Below are 11,807 nucleotides of genomic sequence, written 5' to 3'. Positions count from 1 at the left end.
TGCTTTTTATATAATTTCCGTTTGCGCTTCTGCAAAATAGAGTTGCATATTTAATAACTGTCGGAAAAAGAAGTGAAGCGCTGAGTCAGGTTTCAATCATTTGTCCGCTGCATTCCACAACCCTAGCTCCTTTTTCCACCGTGTCACGTCTAGGAGAGAAACAAAACCTTAGCCCCTAAGCGTAGTCTCCCGGTCAAGGAAAACTGGAACCCGGGGAGCCCCCTGGTGGCCTATTTTTCTCCCTGCGGAGCCCGTCCGTTCCCAGGCTCCTTTAATACCTGGAAGACGCCCCCTTCCCGGCGCGTGAATCTCGAGTCCCGATTGGCTGGGCGGGGGCCAGTGGCGGGGCGTGGGGCGCGCCAGAGCGGCGCTCATTGGTCGGAGCAGGCCAGGGGACACTTCCGGGAATGCCCGCGCTCCCGCGTTCCATTGAGCTGCATCCGGCGGCCGCGGGGGCCGGTGGCTCCCCCTGCGGGCGGCTCAGCAGCATACACCGCCGTCTGCCTGGGTGGGTGGTGGGGGAGGGGAGGGACCGAGCCCCGAGTGGTGCGGGTGCGGGTTCGGGAAGGTTTAGAAACTAAGATTCTATTCCCTGGCCCTGCACCGGCTTCCCTCACCTCCTCTCCGTCGGTTCCCACACCTCGGGGCTTGAGACTGAAAGAGCATCCCGGGAAGGGGCATTCCAGCCCCCAAGCCGCCTATTCAGAGATCCCCCCCAAACCTGATCTTGAAGTTGGAGGCCCCCGGGAAAGTTCATTTCTAACCTTTCAGAAGAGCGAGAGGGTTTGAGGCTGCCTGACCCCAGGCGAGTGTGGTAGGTGGACCTTGGGCAGTGGAGCATGGGGGCGAAGGCTCCGGGCGATGAGCCTTCATCCCCTTTTCCTCCCTCCTTCCAGTGGGGTTCCGAGGCTCAGGCAGCATGACGACGGAGACCTTCGTGAAGGATATCAAGCCCGGGCTCAAGAATCTGAACCTCATCTTCATTGTGCTGGAGACAGGTGGCTATGCTGGGGCCGGGGACCTCCTGTGGGGCTTCTCGGGGTTGGGGGGCAGAAAGGGAAGAACATCACCTCCGTTCTTAATTTGCTCCCGGCGTGGCACGGTGCACCCCAAAACATGGCTCACGCCCAGTCGCTCTCCTAGACCCCAGCCCAGGGAGTTGCCCTGAAATGTAGGGTACATGCAACTCTTGCCAGATCCAAGCCTCCAGTGTCTCAGGGGCCTCTTTCCGCTCAGCACCCTCGCCTCGGCGCCGGCTCCTCCACTCCCCACCCCCTCCCCAGCCTGCCCCAGAGATTTAGCTTTGCCCTGTTTGTACTTTTCCCTCACCCCCACCAATATGTCAATATATCTAGATCTCATCCTTCTGACCACTCCCCACTCTGTTTATCTGTTCCCTCCAGGCCGAGTGACCAAGACAAAGGACGGTCACGAAGTTCGGACCTGCAAAGTGGCAGACAAAACGGGCAGCATCAATATCTCCGTCTGGGACGACGTGGGCAACCTGATCCAGCCTGGGGACATTATCCGGCTCACCAAAGGGTAAGCCAGCTGGTGACTGCTGGCTATCCCAGGGCAGTAGCAGTCAAGGGGGGGAGGGTTTAACCGTCCCTGTAACTCTTCTGAGTACTCTGAATCCTGCATGTTGTGCCCCCACAGGTACGCTTCAGTGTTCAAAGGTTGTCTGACATTGTACACTGGTCGTGGGGGCGATCTTCAGAAGATTGGAGAGTAAGTGCTCTTGGGTTTGGGGATGTAGAAGCAGCAGGCCAAGAGGGGAAATTTAAGGTTTGCAAGAAGGCAGCATGAGGGTGTGCAGTCCATGTCCTATACTGGAGGCCTCTAGCACTGGCCCAGAGGATGGGTCTGAAGCTTTGGCCACCTTCTCTCCTTGCAGATTCTGTATGGTTTATTCTGAGGTTCCTAACTTCAGTGAGCCAAACCCAGAGTACAGTGCTCAGCAAGCACCCAACAAGACGGTGAGTCCCATGACCATGATGTGGGGGCGGGCAGGGCAGGCGGAGAAGCATGGTAGGAAGAAAGGTCTGAGTTTAATTTGTACCTTCAGGTGCAGAACGACAGCAGCCCTGCAGCTCCCCAGCCTGCCACTGGGCCCCCTGCTGTTTCTCCAGGTAAACCTGTTTCCTTCCATGCACGGGTCCACCTAGTTCCCCTACTCTCCCCAGCCTGGAGAGGTGACCAGCCTTATCCCTTTCCCAAATCTCTCTTCTCTGTATACTCCCCTCCCCCCTTGCACCCAATTCTTCTCCCAGTTCTTTTGCAAATCCCTGTGGTGAAAAGATCTGGTTGGGGACCTGTTTCTATGACTGGTAGAGCTCTTGGCACCCTGTTGCCACTACCACTCAAAGGCAAACAAACATGAGAACAGTTTGTCCACAAAGACTGTCCTCCTTCATTCTAGCTTGTCTTTCTCCGCTTCTCTTTTGGCAGAACCTGCCCTTTTCTCTTGCTCGTTTTGATTTGTTACCCAGTTCTAATACACAGCGTTTCTTGTATGACTCATCATAGAGCACTCTCTGCACAGCTTTTGAAACCAATGGCCCCGCTGGCCCTCTCGGCCTTGGGATTATGATTCTTCCCTCTCATGTACTTCAAGCCCCTGCTTTTGGTCTCTTGAGGAATTGGGACCTTACTGCTCGTCATCAGCGTTTAATTAGAATCATCCCCAAACACACAAGCACACCTCCTTCGTCTGGTGGTGGTTTCTCCTCAGGAACCTGGTTTTTACTGCTCTTTTCTCCTTCTGGGTCAGCTCGCAGCGGGCCCTCCTGCTCCCTGAGTGTGTGGCTCTATCTTGCCTCCGGTCCATGCCTTAGGTTTCTCCCTGTGACACTGGCTTCAGGCTGCCTCAGCCCTTCCCGTTTGTGTCTGCATCCCCCGTTACCATGGTTTTTCAGAATTGTTTGTGTCAGAACCACCAGGAGTCATGTGTTTTTTTAGAAACACTATGAAATAGCAACATTTAATTCCACCACAAAAATTAACATGGGGGGGGGGGTTAACATCCATGTTTTTAACTGAAAATATGACTATTACATATTTCCAGGTCTCCATTTTAGTGATGGTACATTTAAGCCCGTTTACCCTGGTATTCTTGGCCAGATGTTTATCCACTTTGTCCTCTGCCAGTAGATCCAAAAGGCTTAAAAAACACATCTGGCATTAAAACTTACCTTTGACTTTCTATACACTCTCCACATTCCAAATGTTTTCTGTGAATCGAGGAAAGGGCGTTATTTTTTCAGTTCTGGCTGCAGATATCTTAGTCTGGTAGAGTAGGGTTCAACAGGAATGTGGTCTGAGAAGCACTAGCCTATAACTTCTACCCCATTAGCGTTCACAGTGCCCTAGTACGTGAGAGGCAGACATCTGCCTTCATTTAACAAACTTTTATAGATAAGGGATGCCAAGGAATAAATAAAACAGCACCTGCCTTTAGGAGCTTGTAGTCTATGAAGGAGATGGCTGCCAGAGTGGCTCAGTGGTTGAGCATCAACCTATGAACCAGGAGATCACGGTTCAATTCCCAGTCAGGGCACATGCCTGGGTTGTGAGCTCAATCCCCAGTAGGGGGCATGCAGGAGGCAACCAATCAATGATTCTCTCTCACCACTGATGTTTCTATCTCTCTCTTCCTCTTCCTTCTTCTCTGAAATCAATAAAAATATATTTTGAGCCCTAACTGGTTTGGCTCAGTGGATAGAGCAGGAGTCCTCAAACTTTTAAAACAGGGGGCCAGTTCACTGTCCCTCAGACCGTTGGAGGGCCAGACTATAGTTTAAAAAAAACTATGAACAAATTCCTATGCACACTGCACATATTTTATTTTGAAGTAAAAAAACAAAACGGGAACAAATACAATATTTGTATTTGCATGTGGCCTGCGGGCCGTAGTTTGAGGACCCCCTGGGATAGAGCATCGGCCTGTGGACTGAAGGGTCCCAGGTTCGATTCCGGTCAAGGGCATGTACCTTGGTTGCGGACACATCCCCAGTAGGAGGTGTGCAGGAGGCAGCTGATCGATGTTTCTAACTCTCTATCCCTCTCCTTCCGCTCTGTGAAAAATCAATAAAATGTATTTAAAAATATATATATGTATGTTTTGAAAAAAAAGATAGTCACACAGACGATGATTATAATACACCATGAGTGCAAGAACAGTGATATGCACAGCTGTGGGAGCACCAGGGAGTCATCTCACACACCTGCTGTAATCACACATTTAAAATGCACGTGCGCGCGCACACACACACACACACACACACACACACGCTATTTATTAGTGAAGAGGGGTGGGGTGAGAGAATGTGTAATAATTTTTTTCCTTATTCTCATCTGTATTTTCCAAAATGCACATGTGTCATTGTGATACACACCGGGCCTTTTTAACACACACACACACACACACACACACACACACAAATGAAAGTTTATTTAGAAAGTTACAGCGGTAGAAGTGAGCTGTAGAAGAAAAGAGCTGAAGAAACAAGTTACAGAGGCAAAGAAGGGCCTTGGAGCTTAGTAAAGGACACTCGATAAGAAGATTCAAAGAAGATTCGATTGGGTGGCTCTGTGGGAAAGAGTGTGGGTTTATTGTGTTGTGTTTTTTTCCTTAAAGGTCCTTCTTATAACACAGAAACTTCAGGCCCTTCCCCTTCCCATGCTTTTCCAGTTTCACAGTCACTTTTGGTACAGGGGCATTTTGTCAGAGGTCCTTGAGCCTAGAACTAAATAGCTAATTCTAGGTCTGACTCCCAATGATACAAGATGAATCAAAGAGAAAAATACCATACTAGAGTTCATGTAGCAACTTCTAAACTGACAGAGTCTTTCCTGGGGCTCCATTCATACAACCCACATTCTTTGCACTTGGTCCAGTTGCCATTAATGTGCAGCTGTGCTGATGAAATACTGTGTGGTTCTCTGGGGGATAGGAGGACGCCCTGGGGACGCACCCTCTCCCACCTTAGTTCTCTAATTTCTGTGTTTCTTCCCCTTCTCCCACAACCAGCCTCTGAGAGCCAGAACGGGAATGGACTGAGTGCCCCCCCAGGTCCTGGAGGTGGCCCGCACCCCCCTCACGCTCCTTCCCACCCGCCCAGCACCCGGATCACCCGAAGCCAACCCAACCACACACCTGCCGGCCCTCCTGGCCCCTCCAACAACCCTGTCAGTAACGGCAAAGAAACCCGGAGAAGCAGCAAGAGATAGCAAGACATTCTTCCTCCCTCCCCACCGCTGACCATACCCCAAGTGTCTGCTAGAGAACACAGCCTCTCCTGGGCTGCTGGCTTGGGGGTGGGAAGGGATAGGTAGCAATATTTTAGCCACTAAACTTCACTAAAGGGGTGGTGAGAAGCGGCCTTATCCACCCTACACCCATACTCACCCCTTTACCCAGCTGAAGCTGCCTGTGCCCTGGGATTAGGGTCCCTGCCTGCCCTCCTTCCTCTTCAGAAATGCGTTACGGTCTGTTTCTTGTACATGTGTGATGTGGAAATCTAATTGAATCCCTTCTTCCCAATAAATGTTACTACTCTGTACTGGACTCCTTTGCTTTTTGTGGGGAAATGACAAGGTTAGCAGCTGGGCATTTGGGAAATGCCCTCGGAGGTGGAGAGGAGACAGGTTACCGGCAAGGAGGCCCAGGCAAAGCAGGCCTGCCCCTTTAAGGTAGTGTCCCTCCCCTGCCCCCTCCCTGCAGGTGACCCTTGCCCGCCTGCCTGTCTACCCCCCTCACAGCTGGAACCTAGACGGCTGTGTCCCCCTTCCTCTGGGCGTCCTTTCTGTCTCCTGCTATCAGGTAATCCCAGCCTCAACCCCTTGGACCACTCACCCCAGTCAGGCTGCTCCCCCGATTCTGAGCCAGGTCAGACATCAGCGGGAGCTGAGACACTCCTTCCCTCCGCTCCACAGAGCTTCCCCGCTTGGTCATTGATTCCCAGAGCTCCGGCTCTTACTCTCTGGGGTGGGAATTCCCAAAAACAATGCCTTTCCTATGCACGTGGGTTGCCACTTAATCTGCTTCTTCGCCCAACTCTCCAGTTTGAGAACAGCTGGGTCCAGCTGTCCCGGGAACGTGGGGATGGGGTGGGGATGGGGTGGCGAGGAGTGAAGCCCAGTGCTGGATGCAGGGTGGGGGGCGAGAGTGTATGCAGGGAAAGGCTAAGAGGGTACCAGCTGGGTTAGGGGGTAGAGTACTTAGAAGAAAAGACCAGGCCTAGATTCTCCTTAGCCATGTGGCTTTTCCAGGGGCAGAGGGTGGCCCCTCCCTACTGGGGGCCCTAGCAGAGACTGACCTTTGACCCCATCCAAGAGACCAGTGAACCATTAACTCCTCCACCATGTGAGCCTTCCCACACTTGCCCCACCCCTGGCCCCGCCCCGAGGCAGGTGGGCTAAGGGGGGGGCTTGTCCATCCCAGCCTTCCATCTGACGTGGCCTCCATTCCACCTGGGAGCCTGGAGGCTGAGCCCCTCCGGCTCCCCTTCCCGACCCAGGAACCTCTTAGTGTCCACAAGGCCTGACGCGACCGAAGGTGACGAGGTTCTTCTGCCAGTGGAGGTGAGGTTCTGGGGGTTGGCGGGGGAGACAGAGGTGGGGGAGGGTTTAGGGGACGGAATAGGCTGTCAGCTCTGGGTCAGGTGAGGCGAGCACTTGGAGTCACGGTGTTCTAGGAACTGGCAAAGGAGAGGAGAGACTGCTCCAGCTGGAGGCCATGGAGGGAGGAGGGAGGCTAGAGGGGGGCTGCTGCTGAATTTAATGTGGGGGCTGAACGAGGAGTGAGGGGTCCCCTCTGGCCCTGAGCTGAGCAGCAGGGCAGGAGCACTGACCCTTCCTCCTTGTTCTTCCAGGGCACAGTCCTCAGGATGTTCCGGGGGGAATAGAAGCTAGAACCAGAGCCTCTTACCAGTTCCTCCCAACAATGGGGCTCCCGACCAGTCACCTGCTGGCTGGCCTCTGTGTGTGTGCGGCCTTGAGCTGGGGAGGGGGGTCAGCCCCCAACCTGGGCCCTGCTGAGCTGGAGCAGAACCATTACCTGGCCCAGCTGTTTGACCTGTACGGGGAGAACGGCACGCTGACTGCAGGGGGCCTGGCCAGGCTTCTCCACAGCCTGGGGCTAGGCCAAGTTCAGGGGCTGCGCCTGGGACAGCACGGGCCTCCAGCTGGCCGGCCTGCACCCCCAGCAAGAGACAACGCCACACACAGGTACTAACCCTTCGCCCCGGCCCCCAGTCCCCATCCCAGCTCTTTTTGGTGCTCAGATGCCTCTCCTGTTGTCTACTTCTGGTTCCTAAAGTAAGGTTTCTGAGGTTACAGACTGTTCAAAAGCTGACTCCTTGTATCCCCTTCAAGGCTTCTTTTGCCTCTATTGCCTTCTCATTCTTTCCTTTTCCAAATCCCTGTGCCCTTCGATTCCTTGCTTTTAGTCCCAAAGCTCAATATCTCCAGGCTGACTTGCCTCCCAATTTGTAGCATTTCTGGCTGTTCCCTGACTCCTATTTCCTCTCACACCCATGCCCCATATTCCTATAAGCTGACAATTCTCAGACCCTCCCAGGACTGACATTTTATGGTTTCTGGATCCCAGGAACTCCAGCCAGTGCCTGGTCTTCCCTCTTCCTCTAAGCTCCCTGGTAGCCTCTCAAGTGGGACTTCTCAGAGAACATGGGCATCTGACTTGCTTTTTTCTTTAAATCCTCACCCGAGGATATTTTTTTCATTGGTTTTTAGAGAGTGGAAGGGAGGGAAAGAGAAACATCGATGTGAGAGACACATCGATGGGTTGCCTCTCGCACGTGCCCCGACCGGGCTGGGGATCAAAGCCTGCAACCCAGATACATACCCTTGACCAGGAATCGAACCCGAGCCAGCCCCTTCTGTCCCAGGCTGACCCCTAACCACTGAGCCGAACCGGCCGGGGCTGGCCATCTGACTTTCTATCCCATCCATCTAGGCCTCAGGACCCCAAATTGAATGTGGATGTCTGGTCAGAGCTGCCTCTGGGTCCCTCAGGGTGGGGTGACCTTGAGGAGCCAAAGGCCCCCCACCCACCCCATGGGCCAGCCCCCTCGGGCCTGGACCTGTTTCACAGGCTTCTGTTGCTGGACCATTCGCTGGCTGACCATCGGAATGAGGATGTGAGTCTGATGATCCCTGGAGAAGGGGAAGGAGCCATGGGATTTAGATGGCATGAAATATTTAAAGAGTCAGTAACTTAAAAAAAAACAATAATTTTATTTAGTGATTTTAGAAACATCGATTTGTTCCACTTTTTTTTTCATCATCATTTATCCCCTCAATGCCCTCTTCCACCTCCACTCACCCCACCTCCACCCTGTTTCACCTATTTAATGCACTCATTGGTTGATTCTTGCATGTGCTCTGACTGGGGATCGAACCTACAACCTTGGTGTATCGGGATGACACTCTAAACAACTAGCTACCCAGCCAGGGATAACGAGTCAGTAATTTAATACAGTTCCTTTTTTAAAAATCCAGATGTGGTCTTTTTTGCTGTTGTTAATCCTCACTCAAGGATATTTTCCATTGATTTTTAGAGAGAGTGGGAGGGAGAAGGGTGGGAGAGAGAAACATCCATCGATGTGAGAGACACATCGATTGGTTGCTTCCCACATGCCCCCCATCTGGGCTGAGAATCAAACCCAAGACCCTTTGGTTTCAGGTCTGACTCTCTAACAACTGAGCTACACTGGCCAGGGCAACCCAGATGTGGGCTTAGGGTAGGTGATTCCGGCTTCGGTGTCACACTTGAGAAACCAGAGAAGCAGCCCAGGGTAGGCTGTGGGGCTGGCTATCTGGAGAGGAGACCTGCAGAGAGCTGACAGCTGTCTTCACCCAGAAAAGACAGAACTGGTTCCACATACACCAGAGGGCAGCCAGAGCTAACCTGAGGCAGGCCTGGCGAGGGTGAGCACCCATAGAGGAAGCCCTCAAGCCAAGGCTGGGTAAACAGGTGACAGGGCTGCTGAGAGGAAGGTTTGATGGCTTTACAAGTTTTTTTTCCTTCTAAGAATCTGGACTGGAGAATTCTAGTTGTCCAACCAACTCCATGATTAAATCAGTGAAATCACCAGGTGCTCGGGAGGGAGGAAAATGGTGGCACTGTTCACTAGCAGCCAATCTGCATCGGACTGACTATTTGAATATTCACTAATTAACACATACTGAGTACCTGTCCCAGTCCCCCAGTCCCTCCCTGATGCACGGGGGGGGGGGGGGGGGGGCGGCGGCCTGGGAGAGACCCAGGAGTCCAGGTGGTGGAAGGGCAGATCGGAGTAACCGTTGAATGTGACTCCCAACTCAACTCCCCTAGTGTCTGAACGGCTCCCAGCTGCTGGTCAACTTTGGCCTGAGCCCCGCTGCTCCGCTGACCCCGCGGCAGTTCGCTCTGCTATGCCCAGCCCTGCTTTACCAGATCGACAGCCGTGTCTGCATCCAGGCCCCCGTTCCAACCCCACCAGGGGATCTACTATCTGGTCAGTGAGTGAGAGTGGGTGGTGGGGGGCACCCTCAATCCTGGTAGGGAGTGGGTTCCATGCCAAGGAAGGGGTTCATCGGGGTACTGCCTCCCCTTGCAGTGTATCTTTGCCTCTTAGCCCCCGTCCCCCGATTTTCCAGCCCTGGCTCACAGCGCCCTGGCGGTCCTGCTGCTCAGCCTCCCCACACCCCTCTCACTGCTGCTGCTTCGCCTCCTGGGATCTCGTCTGTTGCGGCCCCTGCTGGGCTTCCTGGGGGCCCTGGCCGTGGGCACCCTTTGTGGGGATGCGCTGCTACACCTGCTGCCACATGTACGTGGATCCCCTTCCTTATTCCCCTGCCCCCATTGGCGGACAGCCCCTCATATCCAGGTGTTCCCAGTCACAGGACATCCCTCCCCGTCAGCCCACAGCTGCCTTCTGGTAGAATGGGAGTGAAGGCTGCCACCTCATACCTGGAGGGGGATGGTGCCGGGTGCAGGGGTTTCTGGGGTCTGCCCTGACCTCCTCTCTGTCAGGCACAAGGAGGGCATCACTCCGGACCTAGTGGGCGACCAGAGGAAGACCTGGGTCCAGGGCTGTCGGTACTTGGCGGTCTCTTTCTGCTCTTCTTGCTGGAGAACATGCTAGGGATTTTGCGGCGCCGAGGGCTCAGGCCAGTGAGTGAGACTCTTTTTTCCTCCTCCTACTGAGATCAGAGTCCCAGCCAAGAACTGGCCACATGAACCAGAAGGTGAGGGGCTGAGTGTGCTCCTGGCTTTGCCATTTGCCTGACTGCAGGCCCTGACTGCTAACGGAATGGGCGGGCTCCCTCAGCACAGGCTCAGGACTCTGTCTGGCCCAATAGCTTCCTCTCCTGAGTTCAAGGCAACAGCAGGAAGATGCCAAACTGGGAAGAGAGTAGAGGCCAAAAAAAAATCCCCAAGTGCCAAAGACAGAACCAGGTGTTCATTTCCCAGCCGGTAGCCTGGCCTCTCCTTAGCCCCCAGCTCTGCTGCCTCCTCCACCAGGAGGGATACCCTCCTATTTCAGAGATGCTGCAGGCGGAAAAGGGAGGATCTCAGACCAGACCTGGACCCAGAGGACAGCAGCGGGATGGCACTTCAGCCCCTACCGGCAGCTCCAGGTAACAGGAGGAGAAAATGAAGACCAGGCTCCCACTCTCATTTTCAGCCACTAACACTCTCCTTGTCCTCCTTCCTGCAGAGCTAGGGGCGCAGGGCTGCAGGGAGCCGGACAGCCACCCCCCGCCAGCCCCAGCCCCTCCCGGGCACCAAGGCCACAGTCATGGGCTCCGGGGTAGCAGTGACACCAGTATAACATGGATGGTCCTCCTGGGAGATGGTCTGCACAACCTCACTGATGGGCTGGCCATAGGTATGACCGGAGGGGACAGAGGCAGTCAGGGGCGCCAGTTACTGGTGGGGGGGCGGGGGGGGTAGGAGAGGGCCCCAGGAAGGGGAAGATGAGAGGACCGCAGAGGGAATGTAGGCCCTGCCCCTGCGGAGCGCTTTCTTCCAGACTGTCCACCTCGTTCTGCAACCCCAGGTGCTGCCTTCTCTGACGGCTTCTCCAGCGGCCTCAGCACCACCCTAGCAGTGTTCTGCCATGAGTTGCCTCACGAACTGGGTAGGAATGGCAGGGTGGGGTTGGGGTGGAACGTGGAAGTTGGCGGGTGACATTGGTGAGGGGCAGCCCTGGCTTATTTCCTCCTACCCTGTCCTCTCTTCCTAACAGGTGACTTTGCAATGCTGCTCCGGGCAGGGCTGCCCTTTCGGCGGTTGCTGCTGCTGAGCCTAGTGTCTGGAGCTCTGGGACTAGCGGGTGCAGCCCTGGGGGTGGGGCTCAGTTTGGGCCCGGTCCCCCTCACTCCCTTGGTGTTTGGGGTGACGGCTGGGGTCTTCCTCTATGTCGCCCTGGTGGACATGGTGAGGTGTGGGGTAGTGCAGAGGAACGGGGGGAGGGGGGAGAGGGAGAGGAGAGGGCCACATGGAACAGGGTGCAGACCACAGGCCTGCAGAGTCTGAGAGACCAGGGCCTGGAAGAGCTGGGGTGGGGGCTGCTACTTCCTGACACCCCCTCATGTTTCGGTGACACGTAAGGCAGGACCCTGATGTTTTCCTTTTCTTTCAGCTGCCATCCCTGCTGCATCCTCCCGAGCCTCTCCCTCCCCTGGAAGTGCTCCTGCAGGGGCTGGGGCTGCTGCTGGGAGGCAGCCTCATGCTCACCATAGCCCTGCTGGAGGAGCAGCTGCGGCCCCTGGTCTCTGATGGCTGACGGGCCAGT

General features: G+C 54.7%; 2 protein-coding genes across 6 annotated transcripts; both read left to right on the top strand.

Annotated features, from left to right (window-relative positions):
• Positions 1 to 396: 396 nt before the first annotated feature.
• NABP2 (nucleic acid binding protein 2) lies at positions 397 to 5,564 on the top strand. Of its 3 annotated transcripts, none has more exons than XM_036299880.1 (7): positions 397 to 508; positions 897 to 998; positions 1,404 to 1,542; positions 1,660 to 1,731; positions 1,898 to 1,979; positions 2,069 to 2,132; positions 5,033 to 5,564. In XM_036299880.1, exons 2-7 carry the CDS (start codon positions 920 to 922, stop codon positions 5,230 to 5,232), a joined length of 636 nt encoding a protein of 211 aa, XP_036155773.1. In that variant the 5' UTR covers positions 397 to 508; positions 897 to 919; the 3' UTR covers positions 5,233 to 5,564. The 3 variants fall into 3 exon arrangements, with proteins under 3 accessions (XP_036155773.1, XP_036155772.1, XP_036155771.1); XM_036299879.1 differs by lacking the exon at positions 397 to 508 and adding an exon at positions 538 to 805; XM_036299878.1 differs by lacking the exon at positions 397 to 508 and adding an exon at positions 538 to 814.
• Positions 5,565 to 5,725: 161 nt separating this feature from the next.
• Positions 5,726 to 11,798, top strand: SLC39A5 (solute carrier family 39 member 5). Of its 3 annotated transcripts, none has more exons than XM_036299867.1 (12): positions 5,726 to 5,824; positions 6,446 to 6,585; positions 6,876 to 7,230; positions 7,979 to 8,162; positions 9,359 to 9,521; positions 9,664 to 9,833; positions 10,040 to 10,180; positions 10,554 to 10,647; positions 10,728 to 10,898; positions 11,070 to 11,150; positions 11,259 to 11,449; positions 11,655 to 11,798. In XM_036299867.1, the coding sequence occupies exons 3-12, from the start codon at positions 6,947 to 6,949 to the stop codon at positions 11,796 to 11,798; spliced, it is 1,623 nt and encodes a 540-aa protein (XP_036155760.1). In that variant the 5' UTR covers positions 5,726 to 5,824; positions 6,446 to 6,585; positions 6,876 to 6,946. The 3 variants fall into 3 exon arrangements, with proteins under 3 accessions (XP_036155760.1, XP_036155761.1, XP_036155762.1); XM_036299868.1 differs by having other exon boundaries at positions 5,732 to 5,824; positions 6,482 to 6,585; XM_036299869.1 differs by having other exon boundaries at positions 5,757 to 5,824; positions 6,522 to 6,585.
• The last annotated feature ends 9 nt before the right edge of the window (positions 11,799 to 11,807 follow it).

The sequence above is a fragment of the Myotis myotis genome, unplaced genomic scaffold (genome assembly GCF_014108235.1).
Source record: "Myotis myotis isolate mMyoMyo1 unplaced genomic scaffold, mMyoMyo1.p scaffold_m19_p_3, whole genome shotgun sequence".
Taxonomy (NCBI): Eukaryota; Metazoa; Chordata; class Mammalia; order Chiroptera; family Vespertilionidae; genus Myotis; species Myotis myotis.
Note: the sequence above shows the minus strand (reverse complement) of the source record. Positions and strands in the feature narration are given on the sequence as shown.

Excerpts from the sequence above, each read along its gene's own strand:
- NABP2 (XM_036299880.1), top strand. The coding sequence starts at position 920 with ATGACGACGGAGACCTTCGTGAAGGATATCAAGCCCGGGCTCAAGAAT. Across the intron at positions 1,543-1,659 it reads ATTATCCGGCTCACCAAAGG|GTACGCTTCAGTGTTCAAAG; the intron begins GTAAGCCAGCTG and ends GTGCCCCCACAG. Across the intron at positions 1,732-1,897 it reads GATCTTCAGAAGATTGGAGA|ATTCTGTATGGTTTATTCTG; the intron begins GTAAGTGCTCTT and ends CTCTCCTTGCAG.
- SLC39A5 (XM_036299867.1), top strand. The coding sequence starts at position 6,947 with ATGGGGCTCCCGACCAGTCACCTGCTGGCTGGCCTCTGTGTGTGTGCG. Across the intron at positions 8,163-9,358 it reads CTGACCATCGGAATGAGGAT|TGTCTGAACGGCTCCCAGCT; the intron begins GTGAGTCTGATG and ends CAACTCCCCTAG. Across the intron at positions 11,450-11,654 it reads ATGTCGCCCTGGTGGACATG|CTGCCATCCCTGCTGCATCC; the intron begins GTGAGGTGTGGG and ends CTTTTCTTTCAG.